Below are 17403 nucleotides of genomic sequence, written 5' to 3'. Positions count from 1 at the left end.
CTTGGGACACTCAGCTGTTAACCCTTGCTGTAAGGAGAGCTGACCACTTACTCCTGCTACATAAATGCCACATCTACTTTGTCTCACAGGTCATCTGTTCTTTTTCACCAATCACTTTCTGCAGCTGGAGTTTTTCAAAGTCTTTCTGATCATCCAAACAAATCACATCAAGTAGTTTTACTGTAGTAGCTCTTTTTGTTGATGTGCTCCAATAATTCAAAGAGATGAGAACAGATCTGAGATTGGTATCTTGCCAGCCTGGCCTGTGATGACGAACAGTGCTGACTCAGTAGTGGCATATCAGATGCACAGAGCACTGGCAAAGATGGTGCTTGCTGCAAGCTTGTTGTATCTTAGTGAATGAGTAAAAAGAAATCAAAGAGAGAGACTCACATTCTTTGCTTGGCCAGGATGGTAAATGTTGCTTTTCTCTATCCTCCTGGTCATTTTCCAGGTTTTCTGACTTTTTTGATCCTCTCAATTTCTAAGAAATTAATCTTCAAATCCTTCTTGTCTCACTTTTCCTCCATATGCAAAGTCATGTAACCTGAATCCCTGTTTACTGAGCGCTGCAGGGTTTTGCGACTTCCCTGCACCCTACATCACATTTCTGGGCATCCTTTTGTCAGCACCTTTTTAAAGGGTTCCTGCAGGGAAACGAATGTCTTCCTCTATGACTAGATGCTGTCTGTTGGTTTGACTCTTGCTCTCATAGCATTTCTGCTATCATGTCAGCTCACAATGTGGAATGCAGATTTTGCTCCTGTCCCAGCAAGATTTTGGAGTAATACTTTCTTCACACATCACCTTTTACAGTATTTCCTCAGCCCTGGATTACAGGAGAAGAATTTGCTTTGCATTCCCTGGATGAAGTTGCTCTTCTGCTTAAATTGTGGCTAAACTTAGTTTGATACAGCCTGAATGGCAAGTGAGGCTACTTTGGAAGATTTCACTTGATTGCAGATAATGGTGCAAATGGCATTTGGAAAAATATGTTGCATGAGGGTTACTGGGAATCAGCTCGTGAGAATTCATGGCACAGTGGCAGAAGATTCAACCTTAGGGCTGATGCCTGAAGGCTGAGACTGAGGGCTATGTTTTGTGAAAGAGACTGACAACCTTCCTGTGAAGTTTTGCTTCAGAAAGCATGTCTCCCACAAGATATGACTTTGCTGGAAATGGGAGTACAGATGGCTGGCAAACACTTTTGTCAGCTGGGTGGCATGCCCTGGCTTGGGAGGATTTTGTCTGAAGTCTTCTTAGCCCTCCCAGCACAGAATCAACTGGTGCAGACAAATCTCATGATACATCTCCTTCTAATCAAGTATCAGCACCTCTGATGGGAAAGCTTTGTGCCCAGAGGGAGGATGTGACTGGGAGTCACAGAGGAAGGATTGAACTGCAAAGAAGGAAGGATTCCCAGCTTGGATTGATCCATCAAGTTATCTATATCAAAATATTGATGAAATTATTTGACTTGTTACAAAGATCCATACCTGTTTAAGGTAAGCTGTATTGATACATGTGCTGCAGTTTTCTGAAGTGTGAACAGATGCTAGGAAACTCCTTTTTCACCAACTCCATCAGCTGCTGATGAGAGTAGCAAAAAAATGTTAGATTGTTGTTACCTCATTCCTTCAAGGTTTAATAATTTGCTCACAGCTCTGTGATTAGGCTGAATGCTGCTGATTTTCCTGATGGGGTGGAGTTTCTTGGAGTCTGCAAGAGCTCTGCTATTGACTTCAATAATAATAGCATTCTGGTTAATGCTGCAAAATCTCTGCCTTGTTTAGCCTGTAAAAACCCCATGCTTGGGTCTCTTTACAATCTATTAGGGAAACAGTTTACTCACCTCAGTGAGCAAATCTGGAGGCAGAGCCTGTGGACAGTTACATCTGGAAGAGGAGGACCATCATCTCTTTGGGGAAGGGAGCCTGTGTGTCACATGGTCACTCCTTGGTCACCTTTGAGTGTGCAGGAGGTGGAGGCAGTGTGTTCTCATTGCCTGCGGTATCCTGTGACTGCCCTGCTGTGTGACTGAGAGTTTCCTCAAAATTCATCCTTCTCTCCCTCATTGCAACTCCCTCTCTAAATCCCAGGCCTTTAACAAGGATCCTCTTATCTACACAGTGGCTTCTCTGAGTCTTTAGGGATACTGATTAGCAAAGATTTATGTTAATGAAGAATGAGTCCAGAATAAAGCATGCAGCATAGTCAAATCTCTCAGTGAGTTAAACAGCAGAGAAAAGTGTTTCACTGTTGAGAAAAAGGCCGGGACACACATTCAGCACATCAGGTTGCTGTAAGCACAGGATTGCTGGATTGCTGGTCTGCTTCAATCTCAAGCCTGGTTCCTCTTGCGTTAAGCTTTTTGGAGTTAAAGCAGGAGGTCATGAAATTCCTAATCTGTAACCCACACCAGCATACATGTCACAGCAGAATTTGACCTCAAAGTATACATGTTTTTACACGCAGATTAAATGGCTTATTAGTAAACAGATTTTTAGCAGCTTTTTAAAATTCAGGTCTAAATTGTCCATTTTCAGGGGTTACAAGGGAAGCAGAGTTCATGCATGCAATTTTAACTTCACCTACTCAAACCCAAGCCTTCAGGGCAGAGAAGCCCCAATGAAGGAGGAACAGAGATCCAGAGCTAAAGGCTTTGGGTCCTCCTGGGTGAGTCAGCGTCACATCCCCTTATCTGCAGGCACACGTGTTTGTCCACCATCACACCATGCAAGGGTTAGGTAAGGGATACTTGGGACTGCTATTTTGGATTTGGCTGCAGAGCTAATTTTAGCAGTTTCCTGTAAGAGTACACATGTTAAGCCTCTGAGACTACCTGAAATGCCAAGAGCAGTGAGGTGGCCTGGCTTGGCCCCATAAGGAGCGTGATGTGCAGAGCAGCAGTGCAGGAGAGGGAGAGGTGCCCTGGGGAGGACTGGAGGGATGCAGCCCAGGCTGGGGAGAGTGGAGGGAGGCTTGTGGGATGGGAACAGCACGGAGGCCATCAGTGAAGCTGGTACAGGTACAGCATCCCCAGATGGGCTGTCAGGAAACATTACAGGTCAGGGCTAAGGGCACATTAGCAGATGTGTGTGCAGGAAGAAAGCTTTAGTCCGTGAAATCATTTTCTTGCTTGCATGCACAGCATTCACTCAGAAATATAAAGATAAAATAATCCCTTGACTTTCTGCATGCTGTATTCTTGATGTTTCATTCATAGCTTTATAGGCTTCTTCAAATATTCATGTATCATATCATAAGTGAAAGGGAGAAAAATTGTTCTTTTTCAGGCTCACAAGCAAATGGGGAAAAAAATAAACTCAAATCCCAGAGCAGTATAATAACAGTTTTAAAAAACATGAGGAACCAATGCGTTTTTTTAATAGCCACAGTAGCTTAGGGTCCCAGTAATATTTCATTATATTACATTTGAACACCAAATCGACCCATTGTACTAATGCTTGTAATTGCAAAAGGCAAATTAAATTTCTGTACACTGTCTGGAGAACCAGAAGACCATGGAACAGTAAGAAGGTCACATGACAGCATGAACTGCAGCAGGACAGAACCTCCAGATTCATGCTACCAGGGGTACTGAAGAGCCTGTTGGAGACTTCAAGGAGGTGTGTGGATGACAGGACGTGCAGGCAGAGCAAACATCCCTTTGCATCTTGTGGCTCAGTGGCACTGTACTTAATGCAGAATGTACTCATCAATAGTTTCCCCAAAGTTTTTGACTCTCAAAAGGAATTGACCCTGAAACAGAAGGGTTGCTCAGCAAGCCTCTTCATTTCACCCTTCACTGTGCCTCTACCTACCCACATGGACAAGGAAGATCTCTTGGGTTGCCCGCAGTTCTTACAGCTGGGGAGATGGAGCAGTGGATGAAGATCTCGACCGGGTCAGTGTCTCCCTGCAGAATGCTGGGAAAGCTGTGCCTATGGTTGCTGCTCAACAGAGCAAGGAAGTGACTGGGTGTCAGGACTCAGGATTAGTTTCCCTGGCTCTGCCATGGATGTGCTGTGCAACCTTTGATAAATTGCTTAGGAAATCACTTTCAAATGGCACAGATACAATTGGGTTCATCTATATAAAAGTGCCTGCTTCTCAGAGGCCCGAACCAGCAAGTCTGGGAAAATTAGCACTTTTGGACTCCAGCCCACTTCTGAGTTTGCAAAATGTTCCCTTTTGCTTCTTTTTGCTTGCTTCACCATCTGTCAAATAGGGCTGTTAATACTGACTCTGTACAGAGTTTTAAGCTTCTGAGACTAAAAGTGCATGATAATAAGTGTTAGTAATTACAATACTGTCATCACATGCAACCAAGTCTTCAGGGATTGGTTTGCTGTTTGAAAGACAAGTAGAAGTTAAAGCTAAGGCACAGACTTGGAGCTTGGTCCCTCTCAAAGAGCATTTTGACTTTTTTAGCTCTATGGATTCTGCTGTAGCTGGTTTGATAGCTGGATGTAGGCTGTGGCTGTCTGTGGGTTACACTTAAGAGGGATCCAGCCAGATGTTTCTTTGTGATAGCTCTGGGGAGTGGGGAAATCAAGAGAGGAGAGGGTCAGGGGGTCACTGCCCAAAGGGGCTGGGCTGTATCTGTATGGAGAGCCAGCATAAGGTCATCCCTTACAAGGACCTTTGCTCCTTTCTCCTCTTTTTCTCCCACTTCAAATCTCAGAGGACCATGCAGTTACATTTCCTGAGACCATGAAGTCACATTTCCAGACAGGCAGTTGCATCCCACTATGGTGACATTGCATGGCCTATGTCCATGCAGCACTGTCAGGCAGATCAGTAATTTGGAACAAAGAGATCCCGGAGGACTCAAACAGTGATGCTCTACATGTGGCTATGCTCCTCTAGGTACCCTGACTCTCTGAAAGTGGTTCCTGTGGGGTGTGGGATAGGAGAAGGTGAGCCAGAGCATCATCCTGAGAGATGACACATGGCTGTGTTACCCCCTGCCCCTTCTGACACTGGAGGCCATCTGTTTAATCAATGCCTCCCTCTGATGCTGCTCTTCTCAGTGAGCTGCCCATCACCTCTTCTCAATGCCTGCAGGTTTACTGGGGCTCCTCAGTTGTGCCAAGCCCCACCACAACCACACATACCCAGCTTAGGCGGGGGCACCTCGACGCCTTTGGGTCAGTTTGCTTTGTGTCAGGCCCCAGTGGCAAGTGTAACTGCCCTCCTTCCCTGCTTTCCCTTCCCCTCCTTGCCACTTCCCCCGCTGCATCCCATCCCTTTGCCTTTGCTGGGGGGGAAGGGGTGACCTTGGGGAGCCAGTGCCGTGGGGCTCCCTGGAGCCCCCAGTCTCCTCTCCATCTTGCTGCTGTGGTGTCTGCTCCCCAGCCTGTGCCCACCATGCAGCCCTGGTGAGCTTGCACGCTCCTTGCACCATGACCATTGCTCACTGACAGCCTTCATCTGCAAAACAGCTTTTTCCTGTTGGATATTAACTTCTTCCCTCTTTTTTCTTTTCTTTCTCTGTCTTTCTCATGTTCTTTCACCACAGCCCTGCTGCTCACACAAGGTAAGTGCTTTTTCTCCTTTCCTCTGGCTGCTCTGGCTCTCTTTTTGTCCCTTTTGGTCAGATCCTCCCTGCTTGTGTTTGTTATGTTGTAGACAACCTCAGCTCATGATGTTTGTGTCTAGTTTAGTTAAGAGCAGTACAATTAAGAAAATAACAGTGATTGATTGATTGACTGACTGACATCTAAGAGCATTTCCCATATTCCAGATTTTTCCTTGCAGTCTGGGGGAAATGATCCAGACAGAGTTGCAAAGCAACACATGCAGCTGTACCTGGTCTGAAGCTGTTACTCGAGCCTCTTTTTAGGCAACTCTGGTGCTTGGGTAGTGCTGATGCACGGGGGAGGATGGGGATTTCTGCAGGGAGGTGGCATTTCTGCAGTGTGGGACAGTGTTGCCTGGGGTGGGTGAGGGTACAAGGTTGTGCAGGTGTCCCCTTCCTATGGAGGGTCATATGTCACCCCTCAGTGCCTTCACCCCTGTGCTCTCCACTCCCATCCTAGGGTGCCCCCAGGGTGTGCACAGCACCAGAGCTGTACTACCAGAATATGATCAGCTCCATTTCCCTCCTCACCCTCAGCTCTGGTTCTGCATTCTGCATCTCCTGTCCCTGTGTCAGGATTTCATGTGTATTGATACAGAGCCCCTCTTCCTTGCCTGAAATCCCCATTACACTGGTCTGTCTTTATCCCACTATGGTGCAGTGTATGCCTCCTGTATTGTGGTTATTCTTTCAATTCCAGATGTGATTACTGTTCAATTTCCACTAAAGAAGCATTTCTTGAAAGATAAGGTTGGGCATGGAGGGTGCAGAGAGGAGCTTGAAATCCCACAGTTTTGCGAGCAGAGCTGAAAACCAAAGCATTCATGATGTCTGGGCTGTGCTGCAAATCCAAGGAGCAGCATCTGCCACGCAGCCTTCAGTCTGGCCCCTTTTTGGAGGATGCCAAATCTGCTGCACAGGGGATGTCCTGAGCCCGTTGGCTGTTGGACTAATTAGGAAATTGCTAGTGGCAGGCAGAAATCCCCAGTTCCCCAAATACCAGCTTAGGGTGTTTATGGAAAACTCCTCGGAATGGTTTGGACGGTTTCCTTTGTTACCTCTTCAGATCCGGGAGGACTGGAAATAAGTTGAGCACAGTCTCCTTCCCAGTAATTTCATTACTTTAATTCAGTAGCTGCCTAATTTGATCAGAACCCCGGGAACCAAATAATTCCTATTAAAATAACGTAACTTTCCTCCCTCTGTTTTGATCCAGGCTGATTGCTTTTGGCAGCTGTTATTGGAGAAGTTGGTCATCAGCTATGAAAAGTTACTTTTTGGTTCATAAGGGAGAGCCTCCTCTCTGTCTGGTGAGGGGTCCCTGGGGTGCCCCCCTTGCCCAGCTGCCTCAGGGTGCTCTCTGTATGTGATGGGTGTTGGGCTCGTGGTGCTTGGCCCCCACATGTGCTTCAATCCAGCAGCAGGCCGGCAAGCAGGCACGTGCTGGAGTGTCACTCAGCAGCAATCACGGCTAATCAGTGCGGAGAGAAGCGACGTCCTCGTTTAGTCCGTGTCATGTTAGATTTAGGTTACACTGGCACATGGGAGTCTTTGTTTAAAAACTGCATTATTGAATGTTCCAGTGGAATCTGTCTGTCCCACACCTCGTCCCTTGCTTCCTGGAGCAGCTTGCACAGCTCTTCCTGGGCAGCATCCCATTCCTGGGGATATGTCCTTGGGACTGTTGGGTGCCCTGGCTCTCCTCTGCAGCACTGGGGCATTCCCCTTTCCATGGCACTGCTTTGGCAGCCCCTGCAGGGCCAGCAGCTGCACAGCCCCGGATCACAAGAGTGATCCCTTCTCTTCACAGAAAGGGTGGGTGCCCTAATGGATGAGCCCAAGTGACAATGCCTCTCTTGTCCCAAGAGCCCTTATCTGGGAAGAAATGAGGGATTCTGACTTTGGCCCCCCAGCCTTCCCCCAAGGAAAACAGGGCTGTGAATTTTACACAAGGTGAAGTAATTGGGCAGGGCACCGGTTCTGCTCAGCATTTATTTCTTCCAAATTTCTTCTGTCTCTGAGCCAGACTTGCAAGGCCATGCAACGCTTGGCCATGTGTCCAACGCCAACTGTTCAGGCTTCAGAGTAGTATGGCATAACTGTGGAGAGTCTGGGGGGTTTTTTAACCTTCTGTTTTGACACTGGCAATGATGTCTCTCTATACTGTTTACACAGGGAAATACTTGATACCAAAGTACAAAGGTACTCCAGTTGTGACTGCCTTTGCCAGCAGTGGAAGAGCTGCTCTCAAGGTCTTTCCAGCCTTTGCAAAAGTCACTGAAAGCTTGAGTGCAGCCTTTGCTTGAAAGTTCTTGGGCTCAAGTGATCAAGATCCTTAAAGGGCTATGGAATTATCTAAATGGTAGATACTTCTATATCATAATTTCTGTATATTCATCCAGTTCCAAGAAATTATTTCTAAATATATTTTTTTATTTATGCATTAAAACTCCCATGTCCACTTAGCAGTGGGAAAGACTAAGGAGCAGAGATGCCAGTTGTCTGGCCAGTCAGGGATGGTCATGTCAGCAGCAATCTCAAGGCAGAGCCAGGAGTGGAATAATGCTCAATTCCCAGCCCTGTGCCTTAGCCTCCCTCTCATGAATGTGCATCATTTCCCAGTTACCATTAAGGAATGCTGGGCATGTATACGGGATGTATCATGTCTCAAAAATAGCTTTCAGGGCTAAGTAAGCAGATTCCTTACATTTTAGAAGGCAGCCTAGGCTCCAGTGCTTGTATGTGGGCATGTGCTTCTGTAAAGGGCATATCCATATGCTAATCTCCAAAGCCAGAGTGTCTTTTAGCCAGAAGTCTTCTCCACTTGTGACTGACAGCTTGACAGTGCTCTGGAGAGAGGAACTCATTCATGCTCTCTATTTACTTTGTTTAGCCAGGGTTATATCTTATTAAGCCACAACAAAAAAAAAAAAGATCCTGTTTTAATTTCTTCCTAGCAGCATAGTCTCCAAAAGGGGTGACCTTCATGCAGATACATTCCCACTCCAGAAATGGATGGAGACAAGATAGCTTGAAGAGAAGGCCTTCACAGCAGTCTTTCATGAATACATTGCTGGTTTTAGTCCAATTTATTCAGCAAGTGTCAGGGAATACAAACTGCTCCATGGTTGTTCGGTAGTTTTGCAGCATTGCCTAGGTGATGAGTACCTACCTCTTTAATGGTGTTACAGGGCCTTCCCATTGCCTAATTCAGCTCAAAAGATGCAGTGGCCTGATTACACCACAGAAATGGACTTTATCTAACTTTGATTTGTAATGTGTCCAAGAGGCCACAGGCAATGTCTAGTTCCCATTTGATCCCCCCAGTCTGAAGGAGGTTGAGTGGGCAAGCAATGCATGATGTGGGAACACATCTCAGTGCTCCCCTTTCCCTGGGAGAAATACAACGAGGGGGGGATATGCTTACAGTATTTTGACTCCAAGAAATGGCCTGCCACGTGCAGGTCTTTGCAGATCACGGCAGCTCAAGTCCTGGGATGGCCCTGCAGATGTAAGTTGAGAGAGACAGACTGAGGCGGACGTGGGGTGAAAGCTGAGCAGTGAGCATGGCAGAGACCTGCCCAGGCCTGCAGAGCACAGCAGGGGCAGGACCACAACCAGGAGCTGCTCAGCCCCCTTGTCTGTCATAGCTTTAAGGGTCTGAACAAAGCAAAATGAGAGCATGGAGTGGTTTATCCAAGAACTTCTCTTGCTTCCTTCACAGTCCAGCACCTAGTCGGTATCAGCTGTGGCTGTTGCTACAGCAAAAGCAAAAGTGTAGTTGATCCTCATTTCTCCCACCCAGCCTTTGATTTTACCAGACTGTTGTCTCACCTGCTTGTAGAATATTCTCTCTAACTCATTGGCTCCCTGGCACAGCAGCCCCAGCTTGCCTGGTCTCAGCAGCCTGTGTGCTCCTGCAGCCCAGAGAGGTTCCTAACACTCAATGGTAGCACATACTTAAGTGCCAGAGTAGACAGGGTCTAGGGGACCCCTCTCTGCCACCTTCTCCTTCCCAGGGAGGAGGTGGAGGCAGCCCAGAAGGCCCTGGCAAGTTCTGTTCTCGATAGGCACAGCCAGACCTTATCAGGCTTAACTGGAGTTGACAGCAGGGAGTCCAGGGTGCAATCCACATTGAAAAGTAGGTACTGATGCAGATACAAACAGAAATCAGGCTAGTTAATAATTAAGCTGCAGCTTGGCAGCATTCACCTTGACAGACTTGACCTTCCAAATTAATATCTCTCTCCCAACATACAATCCCCCCATCCTCACTCCCCCTTACTTTGTGTTTTATTTATCTCAGCCTTTAGTAGTGTTCTTTGCAGGCTGCCATACTGGGGTGATGTGTGACACATCACAGATGTCCTGTCTCTGCTTCTGGAGGAACCCTCCAAAACCCCAGCCCTACACCAGACTGTGTGGGAGCATGTTCCACACTTGCTCTAAGTGAGCAGCCTGATGGATTGCAAGGATTGATGGAAGCCAGGGAGGATAGCAACCTCCTGTGCCTCTATAGGCAGGCTGGTACACCCTGTGCTGGCTGAAGTGCTTCCCTGAAATGCCAGAGCATTGGGATTGTTCTCTGCCACTGGGTTTTTTGCAAGAGTTTATTCCTTCTCAGCTGTTGGGTCATTACACACAGGCTCAACTCAGCCCTCAGCATTCCATTGAAACAGGCAGACCCAACAGGCCTGCAGCAGGCTTAGGGTAGGATCTAGTGTTGTGCAGAGGTTGACACTGATTCCCACCACAAGATGCTCATGTCTTCTAAACAGTAGGTAGGCAGAATTGGTGGAATCATGTAGGTGCTTCATGTTGCTATTTGAAAGTGCTTAGCTCCCCACCTTAACTGTATGGCAAGTATAGGTTCTGGATAAAAAATATCAGCTGAACTCTTAAATTTGTCCTTCCTGACGCTGCCTTAATTTCAGAGGACAGTCAGCAGCCTGGTATTTAGCACCTATGGGTTACTTGCATAAGTGCATTGAGCAAGATCCAGTACAGTACTGACATGGGAGTCTAGTGTTTTTCTCCTACATTAGGATGGAGCCTCAGTGAAAATACAATGGCAGCTTAAATGTTTTCAGATGCAGCTTTGAAATTTAGGTTTAGGTTAGGTTTCTGTGCTTTGCTTTCCTGTTGCACGTTTACAAATGTGACTGCATTTTAATGAGACATTAAGGAATTACCTTCTTTCTTCCTTATCCAAAAGCTTCCGCTATTAACATTTCTATGAGGAACCCATTTGGATGTGCTCCCTCTGCCTGTTCTCTGTGGTTTGCTTGCAGCTGACATTGAAGGACTTAGCTGGTCAGTCATGTTCAATCATCTGTCCCCACAGGATGCCTTTGATGTGCCATCTTCTCTCTGCACCCCAGTTCACTGTACACATGGAAGAGGAGGTGACATCAGCGTCTCCCTTATCCATGTCTCCGTGGGTGTGCTGTCAGTAGGCTGAAGGTCTCCATTGCAAGTCATCTTGTCTCTTCACTCCTGGTGGCTTACCTAGGGCTTGGAGGTGCCTCTGGTGGCACTTAGTCTGCTGGCAAGGTGCCTTCTGGAATAGCAGGACTCCTACCACCTTCACTTTGTGGAGTATCTGGTCCCATGCCCATGCTAGCATCTAGCCCCTAGGCTGACAGACACTCTTGGACACGGTTGTGTTGCTTGATTTACTCTAAGAGCTGCCTGGCAAGTGATTGCCTTGGTTGTTGCATCAGTAGGTGATCCATAGGTGGCATGCAGAGACAACAAAGCCACATACTAGAAGGTGCAAGGTCCTGTGGACACAGGCGTTCCCATGCAGCCTGCCCAACAGCTCTGGATGCGGCAGACACAGGAGATCTTCCTCCTCAGGGAGGGATTCACATCTTTCACTGTCCTGCCTGGTGCAAGTACATAAATTAGCATAAGCAGCATGCCAGGTTCTGGGATAAAGCTGTGTTGGATACCATTTCCTATGGAGATAAGAAAACTTGCTGCACTGCATGTGCTACAGACCTGCCTGCAGTTCAGCCTTGCCCAGAGGCATAACATTTGTGTGAGACTCTGTGTTCTCTTACCATGCTGAAGGCTTTTCTCAAATCAGTTAGATTGGGGATCGAGCTTTCATTGCATCATTTCTCCTGGAGTTAAGCTGAGGAAATGCTGCCTGATATTCCCTATTTTCAGAGCATTTCCTCAGATTCCAGACATTTGCTTTCTGCACTCTGCAACTGCAGCCAGTGGGCAGAAGCCTAAGGGACTGCGCCGCCAACTGTGACTGCAGCTTTTCAAATGTATTTATTCCAGGAAAGGTTGTAGTGAGTCAGACTGTCACCAAGTCTGGGCTTTGCAATCCTGCTGGGATGGCTGTAGTGCTTTTGCTCAGTTCTGTATTGTCAGCACATGTCGGCATGTGCTCAAGCTCATCTGCCAAGCTGGATTTTGTGGAGCTCAGGGTACCTTTGCGCCTGACCTTCAGGTTATGAGAAGCTCAGACAGAAGCAAAGTCATGTCATATGTGCTATGGCAACTGACGTGTGAGCACCTGCATTTTCATGAATGGATACAGCTTATCTTCACACATTCCCAGGGAGAGCAAGACACTGGACTTTCTTGTTCCATGTCTTAGAAGAAGAGGTGTACATGATACCTGACTCCTTGTTCCAGTGAATATGAGCACCTTGCATCTTGTTCTTGATAACCATCAATTCATGCCTCCAACTGTAGTGTAAAGCAGAACATTTTCAAAGGACCTCCAAGATCATTGTGTCTAACCTTTGACCAAACAGCACTATGTCAACTAAACCATAGCACTAAGTGCCACATCCAGTTGTTTCTTGATCTGTTCCAGGGATGGTGACTCCACCACCTTCCTGGGCAGCCCATTCCAATGCTTAACTAACCTTTCAATGAAAAAGTGTGCCCCCTTCATCCCCCAGCATCCTGCTTGCCCTTCTTCTTCTCCAGGTGCTGTTCTCCTCTGCCTGTGTAATTTTTTTCTAAACTTATCAGGGATTCCTAAATCCAGATGATGCTGTCTTGGAGCTAGGCAGTGATGGTTTTGATGTACATCATTGATTTTAAATGATGGATGCAACTTTTCTGTTTCTGTGATGGGTTATAATAATGCCACCTGCCACAGGAGTTATGTTTTATAAACTGGAGGTCTTGCAAGGCTTACAGTCTTTGCAGTCAATCTAGCCAGGCAGATGAAGACAGAAGTCAGAGTTTATAAATTTCACTGCATAATTTCTATGTGAGTTTTAGTGTAAAGTATGAGATCTGCTGGAGTCCACATGGGATTAGTCACATCTGAGGCATTACCTGGGCATTTGTAACCTCTACAGGAAACCTCAGGTAACATCTCACCCACTGCTTAGCCAGAACAAGATGCTCTGCCTTTGTGATATGCCTTCCCAGGTTCTAAAGAGCTCCAGCTTGCACTCCCAGGCTCAGCTGGGCCCTGTATTGCAGCTGGTACACTCTGACTGGTCAGGCACGGGAAAGCCAGGGGAAACCCAGCCCCTTTCTTGAGGTGTCAGTTTTACAGAGAGCCCTTCAGCATATTCCTGCACTTAGGCATGTGGGTGGAAGAGAAGACCTGGGCCAGACCTAGGCACCCTTCCAGCTGTTTGGGATGCTTCTTCCCATCTGGGCAACCAGAACCCCCTTGAGGCACCTTGCTGGGTGAGCTGGGTCATCAGCAACATTGAGCCTGACACAGGGTCATCTCAGCATGCTGCTGACCCAGGGTCCTGGTTTAGTTTCCTTCAGCAGAAACTAAATATGGAATTACAGAATGGAATAAGTTGGAAGAATCTTAAAGATTATCTAGTTTCAATCCCACTCCCATGGACACCATTCCCTAGGTTGCTCAAATACCACATCCAACCTGGTCTTGAACTTCCAGGGACAGGATATTGACATCTTCTCTGGACAACATGTTCCAGTGCCTTAGTACCTTCACAACATTATGAATGGAAAAAAAATACTTGTTTCATTACTTCTTGTTCATTTTTTCAGTTCATGTGTGGTTTACATGTGGTTGTGACTGTGTTAGATCAAGCACTGAGTGGCACAAGGAGCCAACCATGATTTTCTACTCAAAGGGGGAAAAAAGGCTCTGTCTCTTGTTAATTCAAATGAGGGAGTGTATGATAGAAGTGTCTTAAAGGGCACTTCTGCCAAATGGCAGAATGATTTGGTACCTCGGTCTCCCCAAAACTGTGGCTGCTGTAGGGGTGATGGGAGAGTGTCAATTGAGAGCACCAATGCACACTGAAGAAACATTCAAGGGTTTTTTTGTTGATAAATTAAAAACATATTGCCTATGTTCTTGGTGACTGATATTAAGAAATCTTGGTCATTTGTTTCTGTGGTCCAACACCCCACCACTGCCCCCCAGACTGCTCTGTGAACTTAGCAAGCTGTGAGGGGGCTGCAGGAGCCCGTGCTCAGGCCCTGCAGACAAGCCCCCCCGGTGCCCTGGAGGTCCAGGGCTGCTGCCCACAGCCTGGTGTTGGCCTTGCTTCCACAGAGGTGGCTGAGAGGAAGATGACAGTTGAAGAGGAGGAAGCCAAGAGAATTGCAGAGATGGGCAAGCCAATACTCGGAGAGCACCCCAAACTGGAAGTCATCATTGAGGAGTCCTATGAGTTCAAGGTCAGTGGGTGTCCTAGGGGTCCTCCAGGAGGGGAAAGCCATGTGTCACTGTCGAGCAGGGCTGAGGAGGCAGCATGTGCAGGAAAAGGGCTGTTGAGAGAGGAAATGTATGTAATGCAGTAAAGGGTGGGTGAAGTCTACAAGAAATGTCAAAAGTAGCAGCTGCTGGTTGGTGGGAGTGGATGGAGAAAGGCAAGAAGGCCCTGCTGGAAGCAGAAGAAGCCAGTGGGCAGGAGGATGCAGGAGCAAAGCTGTCTCTGGTGAGGCAGGGTTGAGGGAAGAAGGAACTTAATCAGGATTGAGGTGTGGCAAACAAGCTGGCTCTGGTGAGGTCTGGATCAGCCAGTCCAGCAAGAAGGTAGGCTCAACCCTAGTTGTGGCCTAATCTAGCTGGCAGGAGAGTGCTTGTGACACTTCCATAGTTTGGAAAGGGTCTGTGAGACCACAGTGCATTGCAAGATCATCCTTGCTCACTAGCAGCTGGTTTAATTGCTGTGCATCTTTATTCCCTCAACAGAGCACCGTGGACAAGCTGATTAGGAAGACAAACCTGGCTTTGGTTGTAGGGACACATTCCTGGAGGGACCAGTTCATGGAGGCCATTACTGTGAGCGCAGGTGAGCGGGACATCAGAAAATCCATATGAACATCCACAGGATTCATGCAGCCTGGAATGACAGCATCTCCCTAGCCAGTGATGCTCAGCTGTGGTCATCCATCAGCAAAGCCAGTCCAAAGAGCTCCTCTGCTCCAGATATAGTGGGCTCTTGCTGGTGCATTAGTGAGGAGCCCAGGAGATCCATCTTCTGGTGCAGAGCCCACCAGAAGGCCAGTTTTCAAAGGCTGCGTCAGCTGGCAGTGCTCCTGCTGCTTCAGTGATCTGATGAGCAGTGTGCAGGCAGCAAAATCCCATCCTGGCTGGGATCCTGGCCAGTGCAGGTAGCTCCTACTGGGAGATGTCCTGTCATAGCCAGTGGAGTTCCTGGGAATAGGGAGAGTTACCACACGAAGACTGGAGATGTTGTCACATGAGGCAGCAGCTGGTGAAGGAAAAGGCCCAGAGACCTGCCAGCTGTTGCCTGATGAGAGAGCTCACTGCTTTCAGAGCTAGGCAGCTGTGGGGAAGATATTTTAGGCATATCTATGCCATTAATGGTAGTTGGGAATCTTTCTGAACCTTTCCTTGATGGTTGGTTTGGCATCTGCCTCAAAAGGGTGTTTTCCACCCAGCTGTAGAGGAGGCAGTGGATGGCCCAGCCTGTGCTCTGGAACAGGAGGATCAAAAGATCTCTCCAATTTCCTAATTCTATTACTTTCTGCTAGTTTTGACCTAAAACATCACTTGTCCATGTAATTTCTTCATGCCACTCACCAGTGATCTCCACAGGTTGACTACCTCCTGTGTGACTGCCTGTGGATGGGGATGGGGCTGCCCCTCTGTGGGTACCACGCCCCATTACATCACTCCCCATCCCTGAGGGCTCTGGAGTGCCTGGGAGGTACTCTTTTTGCCAAGCCTCACCCATCACTGAAGGACCTGGTGTGCCTTCAATTCACTGTCATGGCCAGCACCACACCACCTTGTCCCAGTAGAGCAGAATCCCTGGAGCCTTGGGTTGGAGGAAACAAGCATGAGCTCCCCCATTGGAATGAATGCTGGACCTCTCCTTCCATGTTTGCAGCAGGCGATGAGGACGAGGACGAGTCTGGTGAGGAGCGCCTGCCGTCCTGCTTTGACTACGTGATGCACTTCCTGACAGTCTTCTGGAAGGTGCTGTTTGCCTGCGTGCCCCCCACCGAGTACTGCAACGGCTGGGCCTGCTTTGTTGTCTCCATCCTCATCATCGGCATGCTCACGGCCGTCATCGGCGACCTCGCCTCCCACTTTGGCTGCACCATTGGCCTCAAGGACTCGGTGACCGCCGTCGTCTTCGTCGCCTTCGGCACTTCTGTACCAGGTGGGGTGGCCATGGGGAGGGGATGGGGTGGGAGGTAAATCCTCTGGAGATGCTCCTGATTTCAGCTCTGTCATGGGATGGGGTTCAGGCTGGGAAGGGTATCCTCAAAGCGCTGTCCCCAGGCAAGGTCTGCACCTTGCTTTGTGACAACAACATGTGACAACATGGGATCTCTGAACCTAGGAGGGGACTGTGCACCTCTTGCTCTGTGTCCTAACCTGGTTGGTGACACACCTGAGCCTCCCTTGTCCCCCAGGCATGAAGGGTTGTCTGTTTCTCCTGTTGGACCCTCAGTGATTTCTCCTTCCCTCCTCCCTCAACCCCAGACACCTTTGCCAGCAAAGCCGCAGCCATCCAGGACATGTACGCTGATGCCTCCATCACCAACGTCACAGGCAGCAACGCTGTCAACGTCTTCCTGGGCATCGGGCTGGCGTGGTCAGTGGCAGCGATCTACTGGGCGTCGCAGGGGCAGGAGTTCCAGGTGTCAGCAGGCACCCTGGCGTTCTCTGTCACCCTCTTCACCATCTTCGCCTTCATCTGCATCAGCGTCCTCCTCTACCGCCGGCGACCCCACCTCGGGGGGGAGCTGGGCGGCCCCCGAGGGTGCAAAGTGGCCACGACATTGCTCTTCGTCAGCCTCTGGCTGCTCTACATCCTCTTCGCCACGCTGGAGGCCTATTGCTACATCAAGGGGTTTTAGGCGGCGGAGGGACGGCGCTGCCGGGGGAGGGACCCTCCTCCGTTACCTCACCGGACGCCAGTCCTGGAAGCGCGGTTTCACTGGAGGCACGGCTGTCTGCCAGGGCTGCCGCTGCCCAGACGCTCGGACAGCTGCGTGCCAAAAGGGCAAAACCATCACAGAGTGAAAAAAACAGAGACAAAACCCATCCAAAAATGGTACAAAAGAAAGCAACAATGGCAAGTGTTGAAATAAAACACAATAAACCCAGGCACTGACCCTATTCAATGAAATTATGAAGTTTCAACCATCTCCAAAGGCCACCTCTCCCATAGGGGGTCATCTCCTTTCCTGCCGAGCACCCCTCCACTGTAAGGAGATGTTTCCTCATTTTTAATAGTTGAGAATTGCAGAAGTCTGATTCAGGAATTTGTGGGGTTTTTTTTCTTTTTTTTTTTTCTGTTTGCTCGTTGCTTTTTGGTTCTGGGGGAGCACGCTTATTCTTCTTTTTTTTTTTTTTTCTTTTTTAC

General features: G+C 48.2%; 1 protein-coding gene across 14 annotated transcripts in view; it reads left to right on the top strand.

The window, feature by feature from the left end:
- Positions 1 to 17403, top strand: part of SLC8A3 (solute carrier family 8 member A3) — a 134917-nt gene extending 117514 nt beyond the window's left edge. For 10 of the 14 annotated variants that reach the window (XM_064424367.1, XM_064424361.1, XM_064424371.1 and 7 more), the window contains 5 exons: positions 5525 to 5542; positions 14109 to 14233; positions 14751 to 14850; positions 15916 to 16191; positions 16518 to 17403. In XM_064424367.1, coding sequence (XP_064280437.1) covers positions 5525 to 5542; positions 14109 to 14233; positions 14751 to 14850; positions 15916 to 16191; positions 16518 to 16894 — 896 coding nt within the window. In that variant the 3' untranslated portion in view covers positions 16895 to 17403. The remainder of the gene's footprint in view (positions 1 to 5524; positions 5543 to 14108; positions 14234 to 14750; positions 14851 to 15915; positions 16192 to 16517) is intronic. The other 4 variants (XM_064424369.1, XM_064424368.1, XM_064424376.1 and 1 more) reach the window with 1 other exon arrangement.

This window comes from Passer domesticus, chromosome 6 (genome assembly GCF_036417665.1).
Source record: "Passer domesticus isolate bPasDom1 chromosome 6, bPasDom1.hap1, whole genome shotgun sequence".
Lineage (NCBI taxonomy): Eukaryota > Metazoa > Chordata > Aves > Passeriformes > Passeridae > Passer > Passer domesticus.
Note: the sequence above shows the minus strand (reverse complement) of the source record. Positions and strands in the feature narration are given on the sequence as shown.